The sequence below is a fragment of the Strigops habroptila genome, chromosome 8, assembly GCF_004027225.2.
Source record: "Strigops habroptila isolate Jane chromosome 8, bStrHab1.2.pri, whole genome shotgun sequence".
Lineage (NCBI taxonomy): Eukaryota > Metazoa > Chordata > Aves > Psittaciformes > Psittacidae > Strigops > Strigops habroptila.
This window is the reverse complement of record NC_044284.2, coordinates 41,056,779-41,084,615: the sequence shown is the minus strand read 5'-3', so window position 1 is coordinate 41,084,615 and position 27,837 is coordinate 41,056,779. Positions and strand designations below refer to the sequence as shown.

Here is a 27,837-nt window from a genome sequence, read left to right as displayed (position 1 = left end):
TGCCTGACATTCAGAACTGTGAGCATCACCTCCTACCTCTGAAGAACTCACTGCAGGGGGTTATTAAGAAAGCAAGCTCCAATATAGCCAGATTAAACCCCTGCACTCTGTGGGAACAGATTTTGGTGGCTGTTTACTTGCCCCGTCTTATAAAAAGGCTTCAATAAAAGCTTAGAAAAGCCAGCCATGAACACCTGCTAACTCTATATACATCTCTTGCTCCACAAAAGAAAGCCAGCCTATTGGGACACAACCAAGAGATTAGCCTAGGTGCTTGGCAGATGCCAGGCCACAGGATGCACTTTCAAAAGCTGTCTGAAGACCACTTAAAGCTAGGTGCATTCTGTTCACACAGAACAGAACACATCTTTTTAAACACATCTTTCCTTACCAGCAAGGCTCTTGCAAACAACATGGACATTTGACCCCATTCTTGGATATACATGACTGGAATAAACGCCATTGATAACTATTAGTGAAGGAATAACTGAAACAGCAGTAGCAAAACACTCTGAACATTCCGCCCAATACATGTCGGAACGAGAGAGAGAGGCTTAAACAATCCATCAATGTTGCTTTATTAAAATCTTTATTCACACAATGTTGCTTTATGTGGAATCTGACCCTGGGGGATACAAGTAGAAAGTCATGATTGCAGTCTGTTTTCTTATTAGCACCCTCCATTTCTGCAGCTGCTCCCAGGGGCAATCCTCTGACAGCTCCAAGAGGGGTGTCTGTTTTGAGCATCTTGCTCCAGCTGCCACAGCAAATAAATTACCTTCTTAATAAATTAGTATTTTTCAGTTGAAGTTTGTTTGGCATGACACACTCCAGTTCATTAGCTGCTGGAAGAGGAGCAGACTTCCGTGTCTCCTCCAGCCTGACTGCTGACTTCGGAAGGAGGAGATAAATAGCAGATGGCTGATGATGCTCTCTTTTTAATTAGTTCTTGATTTCTGTGCTTCAAGCGCTCCTATATTACTAATATCCACAACACAACCATTTTGTAACATCTGGAGCCAGCAGATTACAGTGTGCACAGTGAACAAGAATTAGAAGGTGTCATGAAAACCTCATCAACAGAGCATAGCACCTGCCTCACGAATGACATTTTTTCAGAGATTCAAGCAGACCCTGTTCACATGTGGATCCTGCTGCTTATTTCGCAGGGTCCATATTCAAACAAAACAACAATCACTACCAAAATGCCAGAGATTATCACAGGGCTAAAATCAGATCTTCCTGATTTTGGATAAGAGAGGAATTTATTCGTCTTTTCTGCTGCAGAACACCATTCTCCAGTGGTGTTTACAGGGACCAGGAGTATTGATATGACAAAAAAAAAGAAGAAAAAAAGCAACCATTTCTTCCTTCCTCCTACTGATGATGCCGGACTTCACGCCCTTTGTACCAGTAAACCAACACACTGCTTTAAATCTTTGACATTCACACTGGGGAAAAACTTATACCCAGGTTCCATCTAACAGCAAAAGCTTCAGCTTAGAGCCCTGTGAAGAAACAATACATAAGTCCCAAACACTAATTTAATTTCATAAAGACAGAAAGACTTTTTTTGGAATCCATTATTAAATCAAATGTAAATGATCAAGAGTGATCACATAGAAATCAAAATATTGAATTTTGGTAGGTCTTTCCCAAAATATTAAGTGCTCATGATTAAGCTCAAAGAGAAGAACATACTTTTAAAAATGCTACAAGCTATTACCATGTGCTTCACCATCTCCTCTTTATGTAAATCATCTTAAATTTCCTGGGAAAGAGTTTATGCCAAAATGCCTCAGTATGAACCTACTCTGCTTTAGAATAAAAGCATTCACTAACCACCTCACTGCTGCCCACAGTACTTCCCACAATGTCTCACTCAACTACTGAAATCTGACGGCCAGCCAAGTGACAGGCCAGCTCAGCCAGCGAGGGCCCAGGGCAATCCTTGCACGGCTCCTGCCCACACTCACCATCAGTACGCTTGCTTCTGCCCTAAGGGAACCCACAAGGCACAATCCACACTGGCGGGTCCTCACTGAAGGACCATGGCTTCCAAAGCACGTGTTATGTTATTAAGTACAACAATAAACAGGCACTAGCTTAACACCAGTGTCCTAAAAGCTGGCTGTGCATTACAGTCCTGACTAGTAACACCAATAAATAACTCCAGATCCCATCCTGGCTCTTGGGTGGGTCTGTGATGTGGTCAAGTCCAGAACAGTTCTAGAACATAAAATTCAGTTTAACAGTTGCATTCTACTTTCAAGATACTCTGCTCATGCAATGACAAAAAGACTCCAACAAAATAAAACTGCATTTAAAAAATAAAACTCTCTCACTTATACCTCTTTGATCAGGTATGGCAGCAGGTGCAAGAACAGAAACAGCTCTTTATCTGCCCAGCAAACTGCTCCAGAGTTAGAAAGATTTTGACAGGCAAAACAAGGAAAAATTCTTAAACTGACATTTTGCTGCTCTTGCTCCCAAGTTCAATAATACATAATCACTTTGGGAAGTGAGCTCTTTCCTTACTTCTAAGGACCACACTGTCTAAACTGAAAACTGATGCAAAGCTGTTAAATTTGGAAACATAATGATAAAGCTCCCTTCTCGGGAGACAGATTCAGACCTACCACAAGTGTGACGGGTTTTGCACCCACAAGCTCATCCACAGTGCAAGCTGACACAGTGCTGAAAGATGACAGGACTAGTACAAGATGAGAGCTACAAGTCTGCCCTGAAAGCCAAATTACACTAACTCTCTCCCTATCTATGGCAGAGTCATTAGAAGCGAGGACCCCAGGATAACTACCCCAGTCACAACATTGCAGTAGGGGTTGCAGGAAGCAGCTGGGGAAGGCAGAAAACTTTCTGGAAGTGCGCACAGCTTCAGAGCTCAGACTGAAAAACTGCTGGCATTCCACAGAACAGCAGCACTGAGCTGTGGTTATAACATCAAGCAGCAGGAAGCTCTCTTCATATGAGATGAAGAAGAAAGACCATGGCTCATGGATCTCTCCACTCTTCAGGACCTTGCCCATGGCTGTTGGTTACTGGCGAAGTTCAGCAATACACCTCTCTTTCCCCGGTACAACATACCCAGACTCCCCACATTAAATAGGGCCTAAGTAAAAGCAGCATGACCTCACTAAACAGAACCTGCTTCCAAGGACAGAGTCTGTCCTCCTTCTTAGCTACAATATAATGAAAATTTGGTTAACATGGGCACAGGACTGCAATGATATTTTCTCTACTCAGACCTTGCCAGATTCCATAAAAATGGAAAACAGTGACAGGACACATGAAAACTTACTTTAACCCCTTAACTACCAAGTGCTGTATAACCACCCTGTCCTCCCCTAAATCTCCAACCCTGTGGATAAATCTTTGATAGGACTTCAGCAAAAACACTGAAGCATTATCGCATGAGGCAAACCCCTTTCTCAGCCTTTTATCAAGGAAAAGACAACTGAGCAGCAGAGGTCCCCTCTCCCACCCCTAATGGCATTCAGAAGAACATCCCACCCCCAGGGGGGTGGCACAACTCTTCAATCTAATATTTTATTCACCACTTCCTCTTTCTCTAAAGAAGCAGTAAAATGCCTAACCAGCTGACAGCTGATTATGTACAACCCCGAATCAGACAAAAACTCGCAAAAGATTTGTGGGGAAGAGAAGGGCAGAGGATCGTACTGTTCATCTCCATTTGTTCCCTCTAGATTCAGTCTACAAATTAGTCTCTGTATTCCACACACTTCCACCAATATCAAGAGCCACTTATATCCAGTGCAACGTCCACTGCCGGCAATGGACACACACCAAAATGACCAAGATGCCATTACAAGTACTGAGCTATCCAAGGCTCCAACTTCCCACCTCACTGCTGTCAGCCCAAGGTAAAAGCCAGTGTCACCTCTGTTTCTCTGGCTAGGAAGCTTTCCTGTTCATTTCAGTCCATCTTGGCCGCAGCCTTTCTGAACTGATTGTGCTGTTTTTCTATCACTTTTCTGTTTGTTTGTAAAAAAGGAGTTTCATCTGTGTTCTACTACAATTACAAATGAGACAGAGTCATCCTGTCTTCCACCAGCACAACATCTGGCCCAAACTGGTCTGTGCACTGCTTCACTGTAGCCAGAATGCTGAGAAGCCGCTGGTCTAGGGCATCCAGATGAGGGTCAGAAAGCACTGGTGAGATGGGGTCATGCGACATAGCAGTTTTTAAGGCAGACTTCAATGCTCCATTCTTCAGGTAATTAAGTCTATTCCAGGTAGAAACCCGGATGCTGCAAAAGAGAGAAACAAACACGTCATCATACCACTGTCAGCTGAAGCCCCGTCAGCAATACCAAAGCCAACCTCTTGAGGGAGCCTGTCACATCAAGAGCGGAGTCTTGCTAACAAAATGGTTTTGGATGGGAGGGTCCAGATACAACTGCATTATATGCAGTATCTAATTGAAACTTGAAAACTGAAGGTGCAGAAGAAAGAAACTAATATGACTTAATTCTTATGTCATATAGGAACAGTTGCAACTGCTAGCAAGGAAGTTCCTCAGTCCTGAGGCCTCTCAGATACAGTTTGAAAAGGAAAGAAAATTACCAGTCTGGCTGTTAATTCAAACACAAAACTCATGTCACCTCAGAAAGAGTATCACTGAACAGCAATTAATCACGAAGAACAAAAGTCAGTTGACTGAACTTCCAAGAAAGTGAACACAGCAGTGATCTTTCTGCTCCGTTGGCCATTGAACTTGTTCATATCAGCCCACATAAACTGAGTTGTTCTGTGAAGTTTTTTAGGATTGTCTCCCAAATTTTTGTGTTTTAGCACCACTGGTCTAAACTCCTGGCTATTGATGGCCTCTGCAGAAAGCAGCAATATAACCATGTGCTGTAATAAACCTATAGTTAAAACAATTATGCGTATTAATTTTTATATGGCATTTGCCTGGTATCAGAAAGAAAGGATATCTGAAAAGCAGAAAACATATTCTCACACAGATATACTTCTTTTCTGGTTGCATTTGGGAGAATCTAGATGAGAGATTCCAAAAGATCCTCATAAAGTGGGAAATGAAATATACATTTAAAATTACTGTAGGAAAACTAAATAACTTGAAAATCATTTAGTTTAACTGTTTTCCATATGGATTCTAAAAGAATCTTGCAGAATGTAGGCCAGGTATACTGTAGCATGCATAGAGCTTTGCTTAGCACAAGCAAGGGGTGAGAGCTCAGGCTAGCTGCTGAATTCCCAGGTTTCACAGGCCCTGAGGAATTCAGGAGACAGAACCTTCCAAGGCCAGGCTCAAGGAACTCTCAACTAAATGCTTAATTTGGAAGGCTTAACAGAGTTAATGTTATCTTGTAGTAGCAGAAGCAGAAAACAGATATGTCAGTATTTTTCTTCCTGGAATTTTTAATGAAATGGTTTGTGTTGCAAGGGACCTTAGAGATTATCTAGTTCCAAACTTCCTGCCACAGGCAGGGATAACTTCCATTACACCAGGTTGCTCAAAAGTTGCTCTAAGCCCTGTCCAACCTGGCCTTGAACACCTCCGGGGATGGGGCAGCCACAGATTCTCAGGCAACCTGTTCCAGTGCCTCACTACCTGCACAGTAAAGAATTTCTTCGTAATATACCAATCTAAATCTACCTTCTTCCAGTTTAATGCCATTCCCCCTTGTCCTATCACTACATGCCCTTGTAAAAAGCACCTCTCCAGCTTTCCTGTAGGCCCCCTTTAGGTATTGGAAGGCTGCTGTAAGGTCTCCCCCCTTGAGCCTTCTCTTCTCCAGACTGAACAAGCCCAACTTTCTTAGCCTGTCTTCATAGCAGATGCGCTCCAGCCTCCTGATCATCTATTAATTAATGAGAAGTAGCAATGGCCTGGTGAGAGAGCGGACACAGAAAACAGAAATCAACAAGTCACAGCTTCTAAAAATAAAACAAAACCACAGCTCAGAGAGCCAAAGCGGAAACAAAATCCTGCAAAAAACCTGTGAACTTCACATTGAAAGGAGCACCCTGAGCAGTGCTGCAATCTTGTTTAGAAAGAACATTTGGCAATGAAAGTACTTAAATTGCCAGACACGTTGAGTCGTTAGCTTCTGCCAGGGAGAACTCAAACTGTGATGTGAACTTTTATTCGGCAGGATCTGGATAGAGACAGCTGCAGATGTAAAGTACCTGTCATACTGACTAAGGACAGATTTGAACCAGTGACCTGGAGGCAAGACTACTTCCTACAGTCTACCATCTGATTTACTACCCTAATGAAAATGTATTTCTCAGCTTCTTGAGCAGTGACAATACATCAAACAAATATAGTAAAGCAAACATTTTCAAGTTGCCAGAAGGCTTCAAACTTAATTACATTGCAAACCTAAGGACAGCAATTGCATAAGTAAAGTGAGCAGCATCCCTGCATTTCACTTACATGCAGCACTGATAAAGAGGAGCCAAGATGCTTCTTTCATCCAGGGCAGGATTTCCAAAGCTGAAAAACAAAATTAAAATCAAGTGAACCAGTTGAACTCCTAATGTTGTTCTCAACATCAAGAGATTTGTAAGGAATTAAAAAAAAAAAAAAAAATCAATACTACACAATTTCATGCTTCAACAGATCAAATAATTTAAATTAAAATATAAACAGGCTATGACCAATTACAAGTATAACTCTCAACAGTGTCAGCTAATGTACCAGGTAAATGAAAGCAACACTAGTGTACCTACTTCTTTACCAGACCAAGGCACCTTAGAAACAAACTTCAGAGCAGTTTTGAAATTAAGCTCATCTTGTGAAGCAAGGGAAAGGAGTAATTGGTATTCTGGACATAGAGACCAGGAGTGTTGCCTGTTTGACACAGCTGAACAGGGAATGAATGAAATACCAGCCACGTGATGTTTTAGATGGCCAAGCTCAGATCAACAGTTCAACTAACAAGGTAATCAACTTTACTATTTCACCATCACACTTTCTAAGGGAGGCCTGCCAAAAGGATTTCATAGTGTTTCAAGCTTCATCTAACAAATGCTTTTTGTTTTGTTTTTTTTTTTTTTTATAGTTTCACTCTCCTCATGATACCATTTTCAACAAAGAACTTTGCCCTCAATAAAGATAACTCACTCTAGGAGCCTGGATTACTCAGATCAAATAATTCTGTTATTAGTAGCTTTAAAACTGGAATAGGCTCCCTGCAGCACCAAGAACATCTGGACGATGCTCTTAGTCATATGATTTAGTTTTAGGTAGTCCCGGAAGGACTACCTAGGGAGCTGCGACTAGATGATCCTCATGGGTCCCTTCCAACTTGAGATCTTCCATGATTCTATGAAAAACCTGTGCCCCTATCCCTTATCTCAAAGGACCTGAAAGGATTTTACTTTAGCTTTCAAGAAAACAATTTATTCCTGAGCCGGCAAAGCCGCACCGGAAATGTTTTCATAATGTTACAAGCATGTACCATAAGGAAAGAACATGACCTTCAACTACCATATTCGCTTCCAGTGACTAATACATTAACTTCCTCCTAGCACATTGCCAGAGCATTATAGAAAGACAATTTTTCCAAATTCAACTAAAGCAGTCTGAAAGCAGCAACAATTCAACAGTCCCAAAGTGGAGTACATCTTGCTGACACAACTGAAGGAGTGTGATTGAACAGGCTGATGCATAAAGACAAAATATTCAAGTCAGCCGCTCCAGACAAATTAGAAACAAAAGAAGGAAGCAATCCACTACATGAAAGGCAAATGGCGAAAGAAATGGTAACGCTAAGCCTTCCAAGGATCTGTCTAGACCAGAGGTCTCAATTGCTGTGTATGCTTCATACAGGCAAGTATGCAAAGCCACTGTAGAGCACAGCCAGGCTAACCATCAGAAGCTGGTCCATCCACAGAAGGGGAAACTCACTGCCACTGCAAATGGTAGTGTCCATCAGAAATAAAAACCATGAGAGTCTCTGGACTAAATAATGAGAAAATGCAATAATCTCTGTTTTTAAAGGTAAATTAAACAAATTATTATGATTTAAACAAGGCCATATCTTCAGTAGGATTGTTAAATTATACTATACCAGCCACATACAAAAACTATAGCAAAGACAGAACAACTCACATTTTAAACACATACACATAGTAAAGTTTGGCCTCAAGAAGGACTTCACATCAGTTACTACATGCTTCATTTTTGCTTCAATAGACATCATAAGATTTTGCTCTCCGTACCAGTTCTATCTCCAAATTAAACATTTAGCCTTTTAAAGCCAGAGTAGATGTATCCAGAAAGCAGGGGATTCCAATTTATTCAGAATCACATTTTGAAAAGATCTGCTTTTACTGTGGAACTTACTAATATTCACTGGTAAATAATAAATCATAAGTCTTTAATCTTCCATTAATTAAAAGTATAAAAGAGGAGAGACACAAGCAAGCTTTTGAAAGTTCCTTGGGGAGAAAAGGTCATACTGTGCTAATCTGGGAGTTTCTGTTGTTTGAGTAAGACTTTGCCCAAAGCAGTCATAGTATCTAGGGCACAGAGCAAGCACCTCAGCCTTCAAAGGACTCTACTATCTGATGAGTAATTTCTGATAAGAAGGAAAGCTTTGGATTTTTAGCACAAAAGGTATTAATGAAAAAATTGTGGAAGAAAACAGAGAGATACAGAGCAGATAAATGTTTGCCCTTGTGCTCAACACTGCCTGGCCACCAAGATTTCCTTTACCCTCACCTTTTGGCATTATCCAAGAGGATGAGCATACTGGCTCCTTCATCATCCTGGAAACTCTCATAGTGATGCCTGTCAGCATTCCCAATCAAATAGTCAAAGATAGCAGTGTCAATGATATCAAGGAGACGAGGGCCCGAGCCATATGGTGAAGTCTTCTTCACAGCATCACAATAGCTTTCATCATACTCCCACCTGCGGGCCATGAAGAGAAAACAGATCAAATCTTCAAGGAATACTCCATCATTGCACAGCAATGGCATTTATAGCTGCCCCTTTATTCACTTATGAGTGCAGTTAAAGCTATATAAAGAAGAAAGAACTAACAAAAGTGTTTTAATAGAAGAGTAAATCCTTTATTAAAACCCGAGCATATGGAGCAACCTATAATTTCAGTGCAAGGTTACACATCATCTTCCTACAGAAAACAAGGTTGAAGTTTGCTTCCTCAATTCAGCAGTGGTTGGGCTGCCTCACGGCAAGATTACTGTCATGACTTGTCTCCCTTAACTTCTGAGGGCTTCAAATCCTGCGTCTGTTTCTATTGCCTTGACCTGCTTCCATCAGTCTTGCTTTCCACCAATCCTCTTTATTTTTTCTTTCAAACACAAATAACCTCATCTTGGTTACTAACGACCACCTCCTATGTGTTCATTCTAGTTCATCACAGTTGTCTCTTTCCTCCCTACTTTCCTTTAATAGTATCTCACCTTTTTCTCCACTGGCAAGATTTCAAGCTTCCCTCTTCTCTCCTCTCCTTCTACATGTAACCTAGGCATGCAGTTCCATTCTCATAACATGGATGCCATGTCTCAATTCTCCAGAGCTAGGATTTGAAATTTTCTCATGTTATTCTTTACAGTTTTCAAAGCTGAAAGGACTGAAACAATCCTTCACAAAATAGCAGTTAAGTTGGAAATGCCTTAAACCATCTGTGACTTAGAAACAGAAAAGAGGAAACACAAGCTGGAGAGACTTGTTGACATGCTCAGAACTGCAGAGACACATAAAAGCAGGGAGAAGGCAAGAATTTGACCACTAGAACTGCCATATACCCCACCTCATCTTCTACAGGTCTGGAGCCTAAGCTCCCAATATCTCCTCTTTCCTCCAGTTATCCAAATCAGAGTGGCCAAAAATTTATCTTCTCAATGTTTTTTTTAATACATCACATATGCTCCACAATTGCTATCTCTAATTCCCTCTTTCTTTTGCATCCAGGTCCACCTCACATTCAACTTACAGCACAAATCCACAAGGCAAAAGTCTGAGAACATACTCCTCTTTGTACTGGATACATTTCAGTATCAGTACTTAATCTCCGTGCAACAATTTTTCAGATACATTATGGTCTCTCTTCTCATTTTCTATTCAGCCGTTCAAGACAGACCTTTCTCCAACATTTATTTCTGATCATTCATATTGTATTATCATAGGACTTCGAAGGTCAGGGATTTTATCTATTACACTCCATTAAAAATTATGTACACTAATGTGACTATATGAATTATGTTCAAAAGGTCAATTCAGGACAGAGTAGAAGCAGCTAGATCAGGAAAAAAATTCCTACAGAGTTCTTTCTCCATAATCACCAGACACAGTAAAAGGAGAGCACGACATCTACAACATTTAATTCTCCTGACGCTCTCAAAGTGAAAAGCACAACATGACAAGGTGCAAAACAACAGAACCATGCAATCCCAACTGAACAAAGTAAGAATAAGTAAGTTTAAAATACAATGAATATCAAATCAGTGTAGGTATTAGGGTAAACTGTGTAGGCAGGCAGTTTATGATGAAAAAGTCTCTCAAAAAAGAAACACCTCCAAGAAATTAAATCCATTCATTACTGCAATTTACCATTTACCATGTACAGCTGATTTAGACCTGTTGGAAAGGAGATAACATCTGCTGCTCAAAAAATCAAACTGTATATTTAATACTCTAAAGCAATCCAAAGAAGCCTTTGGATGAGATTCTTTCTCAGAACAATCATGTCATTGGAAATCAATAGGTATTTTAGACCAAGGACTAAAAATCTTTCTAGCGTCTTGTCCAGGACTTGGAAAAATTTACTAAGTTCAAAACCATTTGCTCTGGTCATGGCAAAAACATCTCCAACCCAACTACTGAGACATGTTACATCTATTGTACAAGATTGCTAGATCCCATGTTTGTCTCTCTCTAAAAGCATTTCTTTAGATGCTGAGCATGGTCACCAAATACAGCAAAGTATTCAAAGCAAAGAATTTCTGTTGGCTACCTACTTTAGCTAAACTAGCTCCACAACTCTTGAAACAAACAACAAGGACCATGAAATCAGGTGTGGCAGAAAATAGCACAATGCTACTATATTTTAGGGGGCCACAAAGAGGCACAGTGTCAAAAGAAGGTCTAGTGGCAAAAGAGGAGTCTTGGTTTGCCCAGAGCCAACTGTTTCAGAGCTTGGAATGACTGCATAGCGGAGTTCTGTTCCAGTAAAGAAGTAGGAAAAGGATAGCAGAATCCTTTTGTCACGGAAAACAATGAAGATTTCTTTCTTGCTCATTTTAATTTAAATCCCCTCCTAGGTTTCTAGACTTCTCTGTCTTACCAAGAAAGCTGTTGGCAAAACTCTAGGTTTTGAGAACACTTGCTCCTTAATTAGCCACTGTATTGCATGGGTAGTTCTAGTACAAATTATCAAGCATAAAGAATAACCCTATCATGTTCTCATACCTGGCAAGTTTGCCTTCACGGTAAGTCCTACCCCATGGGTGCCGATGTTTCTGAAGAGGCCAGACATCTGGAAGCCACAGGGTCACTGACCCCTCCATGATGTCCCCATCTGCACAAGCTGGTTCTGTTTCCCGACAATAGTAGCACTTCCCATAGAAGCAAGTGTTATTACCTTAAGCAAACAAACAAAAAAAGAGATATCAAAAGAGCAGAGCTTAATCCAAAGGATGCCAACTGAAATTCAGGTGCATGTTGTTGCAGCAGAGCCTTCCCTGCAATAGGATTTCACTGCACTTGACCTCATGTTTCCTACCTCTGAGAGTGAGAAGTGAAATAAACAGTTATCTATTCATTCAAAACAACATTAAAGTCTAATATTCAAAGGAGAGAGTAATTATTTTCTAATGTTTTTATCACACTGAGAGTTAGTACAACACTGTATTATCAACAAGTTTTTGTGATCCCTCCCTAATCCTTAGAAGCTTGACTTTGCAACCTTAGCACTCCTTGTTTTTTTTAAATTTCACACTTCATGTGTCAGATTTCCCACTTTTTTGAAAAAGTTGGCTAAAAAGAAGTAAGTGAAAGAAGACTAAGCAGAACTCAAATGGATTTGCAGCCCTGAGACCTGGTACACATCTCAGTTACTTGAGCTGACTTGGATGGGGAAAACACAAGCAAGCTGTCATTCTTACAGGAATGCAGTTCTGTCATGGTTTCATGGGTGTCTTCTGACAGGAGGAGCAGAATGAAACCCTGCAGTCTTTAGTTGGTTATGGCCTATGTTGCCTGTAGTGGAAAGAAATCTATGTAGCCTAGATTAACATTTTTAACTTAATCTTTTCTATTTCACCCTTCCAACCTGCCTTTGCCAAGTTATTTCGTACTCACAGATGTTCTTCCAAAACATTCTTCAACTATGTCTCACTTCCTTGTGATTCCACCTATTCCCTGTCCTTTCTTCCTTTGGCTCTACATTCAATATCCTCCCCAAACCCTGAAAGACATGTTTTTCACTTTCCATCCTTACATTTCACATCCTTACACATCCCCTGGCCAGCCAGCCCTCCTTTGCAGTCCTCCGTCCAGACCCAGCTCTTGTGCTCCCGCTACCCCACTCAGACAGCTTAAGGACATCAGAGAGGTGATCATTAACAGCACAGAGCTTGCAGCAGACCAGATCTCTTATTTGTATGGAAAATCCTGCAAGTCGCTCTTCCTATCCACGGCCTGCAGCAGGTCTAGTAAGAGACAGAATTTTTTGAGATCCTAGTTGCGACTCTAGCAAATCTGCACTGAGTATGCATGAATTATCTTTTCTTCAAAACCTCAGAAACTTAGCCATATTTGGGCTGACAAGAGACCAACCTTCTCCCCAGACCCACCCATTTCTTTGGTTCATGCTCTGCAGAGCAGGCGGTTCCAAGGAATCTAAGGAAAGGCAATGAAAATTTCTGCAATCTGCTTTTCAAGTCAGCGTTTCTGCTATAAAACTGCTTAGTTATCTTGGCTGAAATTAGAAAAAGTAGTCTGCCTGAAGCAGATACCCAATATGAATGCAAAGAGTTTGGCAAGGAGACCTATTCTCATCTGTAAGTTACATCTTATAACTGAACGTGTTAGGCAAACAGTAGGTGAGACTGCCAATAGTGCTCATAACAGAAATATACACAGGCACACATATTTACCAGCTCTAATGAACAAGCATCTCTAGAGTCTTCTTATTAGAAAAAAGCCAAAGACAGTAATAATTGGATATTTTATGAAAGCCTGAAGGAGTTAAGACTGCAGCCTAAGTAATTTCTTGGTGCTTAATGACCACCTGGTAGGAGTTCACATTAATAATTCCCATTAAGTGCCCTTCACAGCATTATTACTGTAAACAACATACGGAAGTTCTGACACATTTAGTTATGAATGCTCAGCAGACTCTGATGTAGCACAAACAACATCTAATACCAACCAACGCATCAGCTCTATAAATTATCCCAAATCACCACTGTGTTCGCGTTAAATACAATTCTTTTTTTTCCTTCCAGGTTTAATCACAAACTTTTCTAACCACCTCTGACAGCAGAGAGAAAATTCTTACTTTAAACAAATCACATCTGTAACAGTAGCATGAGGGAACATAGAAAAGTTACAGAGGAAAAGCTACTTGGAGAAAATCAAGTCCTCCTCCCCCGCCAAATGGGGTTATACAAGCGTTATGATCTCTCTTGGCACAGAAAGAGACTTACCAGCTTCCTGTATCATAGTTAACTGTTCTATAACTGTGTCAGATTCCTACGGCTCACTTTCCCCATTAAACACATCGGGCTTTTTTACTGGCTTGCACATTTCATGAAATGCACTTACCCACAGTCATGAAGGTACCCAGAAGCTGCTCTGTGGCTACTGGTTTGATCTCTGTACGTAAATTCACAAACCTGCCAACCACCAGTGGAGCTCGTCGGAAACCCAGAATTCTGATTTGGGATGAAAAAACGTGACATGAGAATTTGCAACATAGGCAGCAGTTCTAAATTAAGACAAAACCACAGCCTCTGTGCCATCGTCTGAAAATTGAGGTAACTGAGACTAAAGAATAAAGTTGAAGCCCCGCAGCAATCTCTTCTCTTCTCCAAGACAAAGTAAGGAAATTCATTTTTCTTAAGTGCCTGGATGTTAAACTTGCTTTTCAGGCCATCAGTGACACTCCTTTATTACAACATTTGCAGCAGAGCAACACAGGATGTGCCATGCTCCAACTCTCAGAAGTCAGACCTCGTACCAGAAATATCCATCATCTGTCTTGTGTACAGGCTAAAGCAGTAACCATATGGCCTTCAGGCCACCTGGAAAGATCATTTATAATTTGTGGGAATTACTCTCTATTAAAATGTTATGTTTAAGCCCAATTCAATTATACTTGAAAGTAAACAATCAAGGAGTTATTTTGTTTGGCATGAGAGGGCAGAAGGGAAGAGAGAATGGTAGAACAAAACTGATGCCTGAGAAGTGTCTGGAAAGAATAAGGTGGTAAGAATAATCGGAAAACCTGGATCATAAGATCCAGGTTCTGCTCCCATGTCTGCCATGGCCTTTGCTCTGTGACCACAAATGACTTGGGGATTTGTAACGGGATTTTAAAAGCGCTTAAAGGAAGAGTACAACCATCAGTACAATGTCAGTCCCAACCTTCTTAATGTACTTTTGATAACCCTTTTAGTAGTCTTTGCTGTTCAGAAAAAGAGACTGAAAAGGGACTGTCTCTTCTGAAAAAGGGACAATCTACATTCCACACAGATACTGAGAGCCACTCTAACAGCTGCACAGTACTTCTGGTTTTAGATATTCAATGAGTAAGTCCCCTTCCGTAAGTATAAAATACTTCTAAGAAAAGGCAACAAAAAACGTCTGCCTGAACAAATCACGTATGCATAAAGACAGAATTCATAGCCAATACAGAGAGTTATGTACAGCTTAAGAAAATGCAAGTGTTCCAAGTAAATAAGCACAGAGCTTAAATCTGGAAAACCTGTCCCTGTTTTTCATACCCACAGCTGAAAGGCCACTATCCGGTATATCACAGCCTCCCCATTAGTGGTAAACATGTGATATGATTCAGATCCTTTTTGAAACAACAGCATCCTTAGACAAAATATGTAACCATCACCATTCAAAACAAAGGTACACACTAAAGTTATGTGGGCAGGTAGCTTCTGTTAGGTATTCCTGAAGAATATAGAGGTGCATACCCACAAATAGGAGAAAGGCCAGGGGAACAAGCACAAAACCACAACCAAATAGACAGGGAAGAAGAGGTAAGAAAGAGGGGTATGGATACTGGAAAGAGGCTTTGCACTGGTGCTTTACAATGTTTTATCACTACTTTTGCAGGGAAACTGAATTCTGTATGTTTCTTGAAAGCACAAATGAACAACACAGATCCGACTACATCCCGAGTGCCAACATAGTCCTCTTATAATGAGGAGATGAAGACAGTGCTCATTTATTCTAGATGAAATTGCACCTCTAACAGTATATCATAACTATCGACATTCAGTGTTTGGTATTTTCTGTCCCACTCTTTGGGCATCCTGTAACTGTTTTTCCTGTAATTGCACACCTTGCTCAGGTCCACAAAGCCATCTGGGCACCTCTGAATACAATACACGAATAGCTGGTTTTCCTCTAGAATGCACTGATTCATATTTAGTCTAGACTAAATTGTTAAGTCTAGATATTAGACTTAACTTTTTAGTGTACTGGATGTTAACTTAGCACATACATTCAGCATTTAGACTCCATAGGATTTGGCTAAGCTCTTTCTTCCATATATTATGTATCAGTGGTATCAGTGCTCATTCTCCTTTTTAACATTTTTGTGAAAAATTTGGACATTAGAATCTTTCAAAGATGTTTGAAATGAATTTTTATTTTTGGCTTCAATGTAGTATATTGGCAGGTTAGAAGTAGCTCACATTTGAGCTGTATTGTTTAAGGAATCCATTTTCCTCCCAACTCTGACAAAGCATTTACCAGAGACCATAAAACCAGGTAACCCAATAATGCCATACCTGTCCAAGTGAAATGCTGCCACTTCTGCATTGTGTCTGTCATAGCCAGCGTATGGTTCCCCTTCCACTATATAATCCCTGGCATATCTGTAATTGAAATAAGTCAAAGTGATTCATGCTGGATTTCCATCAATTCTGCTGTTCAGAGTAACAAGTGCAATAACAGTGCTATGTTAAACAGACTCTGGGTCGCTTTCAAAATGATTACAAATGGGAGAGGGAAAAATATTAATGAGATTAAATAGCATACAGACTGTTGAAGTAGTAAATAAAGGGGAAAGGTCAGTAATGTACAGTGGTCTTAAAAGCTTAGGAAGTGGTGCCCATTCAAACAAATGGTTTTTAATTCAACCATATGCCAAATCACATCTAAGAAGAAAGAGCACAGACCCAGCTACAGAACAGGGTACTATTTATACTGGAAAGCAGTAACTCCACAAATGATTTGGGGTTAGAATGGATTGCAGATTAACATGAAAATACAGTATGATATTGTGGAAGAAATGCCAAATGCAATCTTCAATAGCTAGAAGATCAGCAGTCGTGAACCTGAGGACAATACTGGATATTAAAAAGATCCTTTATTCTGGTGAAGAAAAGACATAATGAACAGCAAGAAACAGAAATTAGACACTCATTACAACAACAGTATATTTTAGTGAAGTGGTGGGCTTCCCCCCCACCCCCATTTTTTTTTCTTTAGTAGATGTTACTTATATAGTCAAGGCAAACACAAATTTCGAGATTCATGACATATGAATCAGGTCTAGATACTGCTTAAGCAGCATGCTTTCAGGTGAGCCTAAAATACCACAATCAATACCAAGCGAATGGGTGAAATTCAATACATTTTCAAATAAAGTAAGCCTAGATTAGATTACCTATTTTCTCATTTCCATTAACATATCAAATTGTGTAAACTGGATTATTTCCAACAGACTTGGGGTTCAAGCAGTAGCAGCAAGTGTAAGCAGCAAGAAGCCACAGTGTTCTACTTTGATGTTTTAACCCTGCCCAGAGAATATTTGGGGCAAGACAACAGTCCATTTCATCAATCTGAGCAACTGCTTTACTTTCTCTGCAAGGCAGGTCAAAAGGAAATTAACTAGTACAGGATGGTATGGAGATTTTTGGGAGGAAGATCTGACAGAACCCTGCCAAATTGGAACTTACACCAAACAAGCATCTTATTTCACATATACCACTGGCATGTGATGGTAGAAACTATTAAATCATCAGTAACTTCATCTGGATTTCAAGCAATTTTGAAATGAGACAGGTAACCCTCACAACACGTCCTCGAAGTCAGGTCTTTTGTATGTACTTACAGCAGGCTTTTGAAAACATGGTCACATTTTGAAAGCTGCAGAGCTTAAAGCTATTGGTATTGCTTCCGTGCACAGTAGGCATCTAGTCCTTTCTACGGCAAAGGTAACAAGAGAATTCACTCTTCCCCAACCAGTGAGTTTTCTCAAAACAGTTTTTAGTACTAACTTTGACATACCTTTCAGGTCAAAAGCTAGTTAAATAGACTATCTTGCAATGACAGAACAAGACTCTGCCTACAAACCTAGCTATTCGGCAGTCACAAACAGAACACGGGTCTACCAGTATGGCTAGGGCCATACTGTCTAGCATTCCTATAAACTGTCTAGTGCTCCTATAAACATTCCCAGCTGCACATGTCCCTGATGGAGCATACTCATTGAGTTTGCCTGCACAGACATTCCATTACGGGAATGTAATTTAATGCCCGGTGAAACGCTTTACAGCACTCACTTACACAGAAAGCACTATAGAAATGCCATGTCCTGTTACTGCATTTATTGGACAAGCTGCCTGTCATACCACCAAGACTTCTGAGTGAAAGGCTCATACTGTTTAAATGCAGCCTAGGCCCACAGTAAAGCTCCAGCCAGACCAGTAGTTTACCATGCAGAAACAGGACTGTGAATTCAAGAAGTAGAGGGCAGATTTTTTTTCCCATACTCTAATTATTCATTAACATGACAGAAAAACTTCGTGCTTGCTCAACCGAATATGCTTTGGAAGGAAATGTACTCATTCCATGACGACAACACTTTACATTTGCAGTGCAATCCCATAAAACACACCTGCCTTTTTCACATCTTTTTCTTCTCCTTTTCCCCAAAGGCAAACAATTCAAAAAGCCTGACAGATGTGCACAAGACTCTTTATAAATGTCCAATCATGTAAAATTTCCTTGCAGATCAATGTAAACAGAGGCCATACCAAGGAAGTATCACTACGCAGCCATTCTTACATTGCGTCTCCAGTATTCACTGCCAGCAGACAGGAAACTCAGGAGCTTTCACTCTGACCTACCAAGCCATTTTTACAGTCTTCATGCAGCTACACCAGACACCCAGATCTACTTTTAGGACCAGTGTCAACTTTCAGTTCTTTCCTGTTCTTCAACTGCATTCTCTCATGGTAGTTTGACATGACCCCTATGCAGAAAGAGTAGGCAAGACTTGTCTCCACACTGCCAGAACCTGCACTTCCAGAATCAGAAAGATACTGCTTAGAAACATCAGGTCTAACCAACAATCCCCCAGGACTGAACACAGTGATTATTCTTTTAACCCAACGACAGGCTGTTTCAAGCATCAAAGCTATAGAGACTGAGAGACAGTTGGCACAGCAACCTAATGTTGCTAGAGCACCAGCAAGGCTCTATACCACCTGTCTCACGAATAACAGAATGGCCTTTCCATTTACATGTAAATTTGTAACTTAAACATTAATGCAATACCATGGAGATAAAAAATATACATAAACCAGTTATTAATTGAAGGAAATATTTACCTCTTGGGTTTGAAGACAACCTTCTGTCCTCCTTCAAGTATTAGTAAAGCTTTCAGTTGGGTCCCTTTGTATCCCACATCAGCTTTTATTATTTTCTTGGTTGTCATGGCATGCATAACAGCCCCGAGCTCAGGTGTCTCTTCGGGATACACCTCCCGGGGCACCACCCACTGGGCTGCAATCTCCCAAGGGGACTGCAACGTATGGTCAAGTCGGGGGTCCAGTTCTACATGCAGGCTTGCCATCATACGGTGAAATGCACGCTGGTCTTCCCGGTTGGCAGCTGAGGTGTCCAAGTTGTCAATGAGGAAAACTTTTGTGAAAATGAAGATGACAAGGAGGATGGCCAGCAGCACTACTCGCTGCTTTAGCTTCATGGTGACCTTCAACCCTTCTCCCCTGACCCTTTCTTCCAAGTGTTATAGGAAGTCTATTGGAGATCAGGGTGAGGAAGGGATGTTAGTTAATGAATTTCATTCATAACTTGCATTGTGAAAGAGGTATCACTGCTGAAGCATCTTCTGTTACCCCTAAAAATAAACAAAAACCACAAACTAACAGAACTGTATTATTGCAGATCCCAGCAAACTCAAAATCAAGTTTGTGCTCGGAACATAATTCCACATTTATGTATGTTTGTATCCTAAAGCCCAAACATTTCTGTTAAAACAGATGGGGTTTGCTCTCCTCCTGTAGTTCTTCAGCAATCTGCACAAAAGGAGAAATTGCCTTATAGCATATCTACACAGCTGAACTCATAGCAGCTGCAACCACCATGGGCAAGACTTTTGCAGAGAATTGTTACACAAACACTTTTCCATTAGTAAGAGACCTGTGACCACTCCATGACCTGTGGCCTCCTATAGATTTGCCCCTCAAGAGAAAGCTCCCAGGTAGGTTTTCAGACATCTGACAAGCATTGAGAACAGATGCACAGCCTAGTTTCCTAAAGGTACAAGACATAAGGACAGAATAGACTTAATTTGTTTATTGCCTTTCATTTGCTGCCACTATAAATTACTCAGCTTTTGGCCTTGCCCAGTACAGTGTTAGCATGTTAAGGACCATATAACACACAATCAACTTTGTTTCAATTATGAGGACAGAAATTATCTTCATAATATTAGCTGAATGTAGTCAAAACCCAAATGGAAATGGATACTAAAGCACATCCCTGAGGAACACTTAGGGGCATTGAAGATTTCTCTTTGCACAAGCTATGCTAATCATGAAACCCACAAATGGCACCCTAAGCTGTGGCAGGACTAATATAGAAAAGCCTTCTCATGTGATTTAGCAATGAGCGTATAAACCAGTCATTATTAATCATGTCACTGGAAAAACAAGCCGCACAGGCTAAGTTAATTTACCAGCAGAAACCAAAGGACACCAGGCTATGACTGGCCAGCCAAGCACAGGTCACAGCCATCTTCAGTGTCTGTGTGAACACCGGGCACTGCTTGCAGAGGTCACAGGGGTACAACGGTTGAGGGGGCTGAGCATACTGTTGAGGTACATATCCACTGAAGATTAAGGTTGTGGCAAACAGCAGATAACAGTAAGGCACATCCTTTGAGCAAGTCATGAGTGCAGAATCACTTTTAGCACAGTCTAAGAGTACTAGTATAAAAGCAAGTGCAAGTCCACGAATAACTCTGCAGCACCTTAAGTAAATTTACATTAGGTCTACAGCAGACCCACCCTACCTCCCAGCTAGGTGGCTCTCCCACCCTCCTGTGTGACAGCATCAGCATTCAAACAACCCAGCTGCAAAGTAGTTCAACATCCAGGTTGCCAACTCACCTAAACATTAACCACCTTCTTTGGGTTGTGTGTGAACCACCTATTGTTAGTTTTTGAGCCCATGCACAGTTTATCATCTGACTACAAAACACAGCTAATGATGCAAATCAGGGACAAGAGAGGGCGGCACAGCACCTCTCATAGTGGGGGATGACCCATCAAGTGTCTACAAAGCCTAGCTATCTATGGAGCACTGTCACCCAAAGAATGACCCTGCCCTCCACCTACTTCCCACCTTCAGGCAATGAACTCCATGAAAGAGCTGATCAGTGTTAAAGCTCAAACATTTTTAATTGTTAATTTCTGGCTTCAGCGTTCCTTCTCCCAAATCTGGTTTCCAGCATAGTTTCACAAGAATCTGAGGAGGGCACACCAAGAGGCCAAGAACAAGTGCTTCTCCTGGCAGCAGCGCTAGTGATTATACATGCAGGTAAAACTATGTCCCAGGCCAGCCCAACAAAGAACAAGCAGCCAAACCACTTAGAAACAGTCACAACGAGCCCACCAAGAGGGACAAGGAAATCTGGTAACAAACCGTCAGATCTTCCTATTTTCAAAAACACTCTTTTCAGCACAGCGACCAAGCTGAGCATCACTCAATTTAGAGGTGACATGCTCTGACGATGCAGAAGCATGGCTTTTAGCTCACTTTAGCACACAAAAATTTTCTGCCGTCATTGTCCTGCCTCAGGTGACAGCTCTGTTCAGTTTGGCTTTTCCCAAGTTACACAATTTGCCTCTTAACACTTCCTATAAAACCTGTTCACTGAAACAGAAAAGAAAGTGAAAGTTTCCTAATGAAAATGACTCAAAACTGAATTGTGAACAAGTGGCTTAATGTTAATTGCAACCACTTGCAGCAACATAAAAACCTCGTCAAGGGTAGAGTGTAGAGCAAAAGAAAGGTACCAAGTTTTGGGGATGCTTCAAACTAGTCCTGTGATCCTCTGCTACCTGTGTAATAGTGATTTTAATCTATTGGAAAATACGTGCTTGTGCTAATAGTGAAAGATAACAAATCACATGTTTATATGGCAATTAAAACATATTATTGTTCATCTCAGTTCTGTTTTGCTCGTCTCAGTTCAGCCTGTATTTCTCAAACAGCACATCAATCTGCATCTTACACACTGCAAGGATGAGATTGAAAAGCACAGACAAAATGCACTTGACCCAAAAGCCCTTGTTCTTGGAAACACAGACACACCCAGGAGAGCCCTATATAATAATAATACTACTATTCTTAAATTTAAAAAAGCAAGCAAAAAAGATGAGGCTGTAGCCGTACCCTCTCATTGTAACTTCATAATTTCACTTCTTTAAAACTAGTAATTCTAAATAATTTTGAACATTGCCCTTACCTGGATCTGCTTTCATTCATTTTTAAAATCCATTAGAGTTGATAAGAAGTTACACAGAAGAACACAGTTAATTTCAGAACAGTTACTCCTCATTCTGAGATATGTATACATGTGCACATATATTTTAAGGCAGCCTCACAGCCCAGCATTGTCCAACTGAAGCACAGGACAGAAATGTGTCGTGGTTTGAGCCCAGCCGGTAACTCAGAACCACACAGCCACTCGCTCACTCCCCCCCCCCCTCCCCTTCTTCCTCCCCCCGCTCCTGGAGGGATGGGGAGGAGAATGGGAAGAATGTAACTCCCACGGGTTGAGATAAGAGCAGTCCCGCAACTAAGGTATAACACAAAACCACTACTGCTACCACCAATGATAATAACGATTAGTGAAATAACAAGGGGAGAGGATACAATTGCTCACCACCCGCCGACCGATACCCAGCCCGACCCGAGCAGTGATCTGGCCTTCCGGGTAACTCCCCCCGGTTTATATACTGGGCATGACGTGCTGTGGTATGGAATACCCCTTTGGCTAGTTTGGGTCAGGTGTCCTGTCTCTGCTTCCTCCCGGCTTCCCCTCCTCCCTGGCAAAGCATGAGACTGAGAAAGTCCTTGGTTGGAATAAACATTACTTAGCAACAACTAAAAACATCGGTGTTATCAGCGTTGTTCCCAGGCTGAAAGTTAAAAAACACAGCACTGCACCAGCTACTAAGCAGGAGAAAAATGACTGCTATAGCTGAACCCAGGACATACCTTTGGAGCTCAAGCTGGGCTCTCACTTTCCTAGACTTATTTTCAGGAATGCTGAGTTTCTCTAGGGATATTCTTCTTGGGCAGTGAGTGGGAGAATATAACTATGGCCACCATTTAAATGAAAGGCTATTTACTTAGTTTATAGTTTGTGACAGCTTTGAACTAATGTTGGCTGAAATACTCCAATGATGCAGATAAAATTACAGGGAAAAGAAAAAAATTTAAATATTTGCTGGTGATTCGGCTCTGACTTTTTACTGACATCTGACAAAATGAGTCATCAGCTGCCTTCCTCCAACAAACAACAAAACACCCCTGAGGTTGCTATGCAATCGATTTCAGAGGCTACCTGCAAAGCCTGCATATTATTCCCTAGGTGCTGACACTACACTCATTGCTGTATAAGACAACAAAAATTAATCCCTTCATGGAGAAGTTTACCCCGAAGAGGAAGAGCTTAGGCTTTATTGTTTTAAATTCAAGATGGCAAGAGTGACAGCGTGGTGGTGGTGTAAGAAAATTGGAAAGAGTTTTGGAAGAAAGTAATTTGAAGAAAAGGACAAGACTTTGGAAAATATTTGGATAGGAAAAGAGGATTATGAAAGCTCAGGAAGTGTGAAGCTGGTCCTGGAATGAGGACTGCGATGGGAAAGGTGGCCACAGAAACAAATGAAAAAATAACAAATCCCAAAAATTTTAAAAAGGACAAATAGCATGAACAGAACTCTGAAATGAAGGGGAAAAGGGTCTAGGACAACAACAAAAGTAAGCCCAAGGATAATCTTAGAAGACTCAAAAAGGAAATAGTTCTAGAAACTGGTGAGCTGACAGGATAAGGCAAGGGTCTTCATGCTTGACAAAGTGGCAGAGGAACAGAGTAGCTGCTCACTTCTACATAAGAGTCATGGGAATATAAGATGTACAAAATGATAGTAGATGCTCTTTGAACCAGGAAGTATTAGAGAAGGAAAAACCTAAAGGAAGTTTTCCGAAGCCAAGTGTCTGACTAGAGCTAATGTGATACAATGACAGAGGAATCCCCGTGTACCTACAGTCCCAGAATAACACACATTCCCTCCCGCTGTTCGCCATCAGCTGCTGACCCCTTACCAAGGTCAGGTAATTCTAAAAGTGTTGGTTTGGGTTTTTTGTCTGGTTGGGTTTTTCCCCCTCATTTTTTCCTTTTCATTTTCCTTCCCTCCCCCCCCCGAGCTTCTGCTTAGCATTACTCTCCAGCTAAATGGAAGACATTACTAAATGGAAGACATAATCCAAGGAGTTTTGTTGCTTTACCACCCAAACTCAATATCTATGTTACAGCACTACAGAAAAACTCACTTCCCTCTCTACCATTTTACCATACTCCTGATCAACCTGGTAAAGAAACTAGTCAGAAATAAACAACTATCCCAGCTTTTTAATAGTGCAGTCATCTGGCAAGTTTGCATAATAAATGCTTCTTGTTTTTCACTACCTCTTTGGGGTACTTCCTGATCAATTTTGTCTCTCATTATAACAGGTCTGTATTCTCAGCAAGTCATAGAGTCAATATCCAAATAGCAGCATCTTCTAAACACCACGGTGAGGTCACCGTGCACACAAATGCCTGAACTAAAGCATGTCTACTGGCATCAAATACCAATATCATACCACTTTACCCTCAGTTCAAAAAGCAGCATGAAACTTGCCTGTTACAAAGAGCAGCAAATCACAGCTACCGCAAGCAGCCTACCAAGTCAGCAGAAAACCACACCCCAGAAAACAATTTTTATTGGAGTCACAAGATCAATGCATGTCACATATCATGATCTTACTTTTTATACCACAAAGCTAGAAAGCTACCATCTCAAAACCACTTGTGTTCAATTTGCAAAGATTTTGTTATGCTCCAAATGACAAACAAGGTCTGAGGGCAGACAAAGGCTTAGTTTGTCAGCACAAGTACACAAATAAAATAATCTCAAACAGATGCCAATCTGAAATAAATATGGTTAAGTATGCTCTAATTCCTGTTTTAATGTATGTTTTCTCTTCCTAAATATGCTATGCCTTTAGGGGTCTCCTATCAAAAGGTCTTTAAAAGTTCTCCAGTAAATCTTAGAAAATGCCTTGAAGAAACAGTGCATATAGTAGTGACATTTTCCTCTTCCCAAAATGTACCCAAAACGATCAGTCTCACTAGATCAACCTTTCCTCCTATTCTCCCCTCTCTGGCCAACTCCTCGGCAGCTCATGCTTTTCCTCTCTGCATCAGCCTTGTTATTTCAGCTTTCACAGGCAGGCTTCCACAGACCTTTGCTTAGATTTTTCAGACTCGTTCTGTCACTTCTACTTTCTGTATGCTGCCTGGTTTGTGTATGAGTTTAGTAGTCCAGTGCACAAGGCTTCACACATATTTGATTGTCTGCTATTTCTTCACCTCTTTTTCTGTTAAGGCCCCTACTATCTATCTATAGGCAAAATATTTGTGACAGTCTACGCTCAAACTTTCCACAAGCATAACTGCATCCCCAATTGAGAGTTAGAATATAAATATGAAAGATCACAAGCATTTTAACCACTGTATTATATATGCCTGCCGCCCAATATGTTCTCACGTCTTCTGAGAGAAATTAAATCTATTTTGTCCATCTGTCTGTCCATCATGCCCCATCATATTCCTCAGTAACTTTTGAATCCATTACCAAGATTTCTGCCAAATTTGTCAGAAGAGTAATTCCATGAGCTTTACAAAAGCAACTGGCAAAATAGAGGACAGAAGCCTCAAGAAGCCAAGGACAACATGGTTTATAACCTCAATCTTCACCAGCAGCCAGCTGGCCACAGGCAGCACCTGGGTGCAGCCCTGGGGAGAGAAAAGCTACTGGGGGACTGAGGGTGGTGGGAGTTACTGGTGGGCAGGAGTTACTATGGTAGGATGTGACAAGCAAGTCCTCAGGAAACCAGATTTCATTAATGCTCCTCACAGAACAACTTTCCTCCAAGCACCATTTCCTATGGAAACAAAGTTTATATAACCACTCTTTTCTCCAGTAAGCTTTGGATCCATTGGCTAATTTCAAATATATTTGAGAGGACAGTAGATGTTTTGAAGACTGAGTTTATGTGCTTATTGGAAATTGGCAGCTGGGGAGCACTGCAGGAAAGGCTGCAGTGTTAGCTCAACAGTTGTCTGTTTGCCTTGGCCATCTGGGCAACCAGCGTGCTCACAGCTGGTACATGAAGAGAGCTGGAAACCCTGTACGGGAAGGAAGGAATTGAAAGTACTGTAAAGTGGAACGGTATGGGACACTGACATATAGCAGCAATGGGCCTGTGTCTGCTCTAAGATAGCATGAATCAATTTCCTCCACTTCCAAGAAGAAAGGCAGTGGACAGTGAACCAGAGTACAAGAGATCTTGGTACAGAATTGAGCTGGCAACTTTGATAATGTGTGAGGAAACAAAATCCACCTCACCTTCCTGAGATTCTGTAAGGCAGAGACAAATCTTGTTGTAACTATGTAGGTCAGACTAAAGGACACAAGGGGTGCAGAGAGTGATTTTCAAATTAAAATAAAACTACAGTGTTAATACCCGGTTCTGTAATAAGAACCAGGTGGGGTGGGGGAACCTATTCACAGGGAATTCACTGCAAGACTAGAATCTACATTTTACAGTTTTCTCTATTATCCCAGATCATAAAGCACGTACATATTTTGTAGGACCAAGGCCTCTGCTAGCATAAACCAAATCAGCTGCACTGCTTACACACATCTGTATCCAGAAAGGATCTAAAACCAGATGTCCTGTGAAAATCCTCAACCCCAGGGCTTTGACAACTACAGTCAGTGTTTGTGCTGAACAATACACATTTTATTTTTCACAGCCGGACAATGACCTTAACTAAGCTGCAAGTGGTACACAGCAAGCTAGCAGCCAACTGTGCAGATGGCTGTGCACAAGCGCAAGTACATCCTTAGAAAGGCAGTAGGCTTCTCGGCTGTGTTCTTTCCCCACCTGAAAGCAAGGGTCCAGCACAGGAAGGAAACCTAAGAGCGCAGATGAAGTCACATCTGCTATAACGATGCCCGTGAAGCCCTGAACTGACCGCGGATGACATCAGGATGTATTCGGGGAACCCGACCTTCCACATATGGAAGCCGCAGAGGGGCTTCCAGTGAGCCAGATGTGCTCGGACCGAACACGTCCTACGTGGCGGACCCGGCCGTGCGGGTTTCAGCGCGCTGTTAACGTCGAACACACGGACCCGGGGCGGGGCGGGAGCCCCCGCGGGGATCAGCCCACACCGGCCGCCGCGCCCCCAGGCCCAGGCCCGGCCCCGGCGGTACAGTGCGTACCCGCGCGGGCGCGGGGCGCCCCTGGCCAAGGCTGTAACGGTTCTAACGGCTTCTCCCTCCCTCCCTCCCCCCCCCGAGGCTCCTCAGCCGGCACCCAGCCCCGGCGGCGGCAGACGCCCGACCCCGCGGAGCACCCCGGCGAGCAGGCCCGGCGCCGCAGCCGCTGTGCCGCGGAGAGTAGCGGCGGGCTGCCCCCCTCACCCCCGGCCGGTGCCCCGGGCAGGGCGAGGCGTCAGGGGCGTGCCCGCCCCTCAGGTGCCACCGCCCCGCCAAGCCCAGCAGGCAGGGGCGGGAGCGGCCTCCCCCGGCCCCTGCCGCGGCCCCGCGGAGCGCCCCGATCCCCGCAGCTCCGCACTCACCCCGCCCGGTGCCCGCGCTCCATGTCCCCGGCCGGCGCCGCCGCCAGCCCCCGCCAGCTCCCCAACATGGTGCCACCCGGCACCCTGCCCCCGCCCCGCAGCCAATGAGCGGCCGCCCCGCCTCCCCCTCTCCACTGACCGCCCGCCTGCCTACCAATCAGCCGGCCGTCTTTCCCTCGCCAAAGGGACGCGGCGCGCCCTCCCATAGGCCGGCTCCTAGCTCCCTCGGCCTCCAGCCTCCAATGTGAGGGGCGGAGGGAGCGCCACCTCCGGCCGGCCAATGGGACGGGAGCGGGGTTAACCCCGTTCTTGCCGGCGGGGCGCGGCGCGATGCTGCGCTGAGCGGGGAGGAGCAGAGGGGGGGCAGAGCAATGAA

The 27,837-nt window shown here is 42.3% G+C and overlaps 1 protein-coding gene across 2 annotated transcripts; it reads right to left on the bottom strand.

Moving 5' to 3' along the window:
- Nucleotides 1-554: 554 nt before the first annotated feature.
- FAM20B (FAM20B glycosaminoglycan xylosylkinase) lies at nt 555-27,564 on the bottom strand. Of its 2 annotated transcripts, XM_030494892.1 has the most exons (8): nt 27,462-27,564; nt 18,844-19,373; nt 16,015-16,101; nt 13,811-13,920; nt 11,453-11,624; nt 8,738-8,929; nt 6,446-6,505; nt 555-4,289 (listed from the first exon to the last, which is right to left on the bottom strand). In XM_030494892.1, exons 2-8 carry the CDS (start codon nt 19,218-19,220, stop codon nt 4,058-4,060), a joined length of 1,230 nt encoding a protein of 409 aa, XP_030350752.1. In that variant the 5' UTR covers nt 19,221-19,373; nt 27,462-27,564; the 3' UTR covers nt 555-4,057. The 2 variants fall into 2 exon arrangements, with proteins under 2 accessions (XP_030350752.1, XP_030350753.1); XM_030494893.1 differs by lacking the exon at nt 27,462-27,564 and having other exon boundaries at nt 18,844-19,666.
- Nucleotides 27,565-27,837: the final 273 nt, after the last annotated feature.

Coding starts and splice junctions, on each gene's coding strand:
- FAM20B (XM_030494892.1), bottom strand. CDS start 19,220: ATGAAGCTAAAGCAGCGAGTAGTGCTGCTGGCCATCCTCCTTGTCATC. Junction 16,102..18,843: donor GTTGTCTTCAAACCCAAGAG/GTAAATATTTCC, acceptor TTTCAATTACAG/ATATGCCAGGGATTATATAG. Junction 8,930..11,452: donor CGTGAAGGCAAACTTGCCAG/GTATGAGAACAT, acceptor CATGGCCCGCAG/GTGGGAGTATGATGAAAGCT.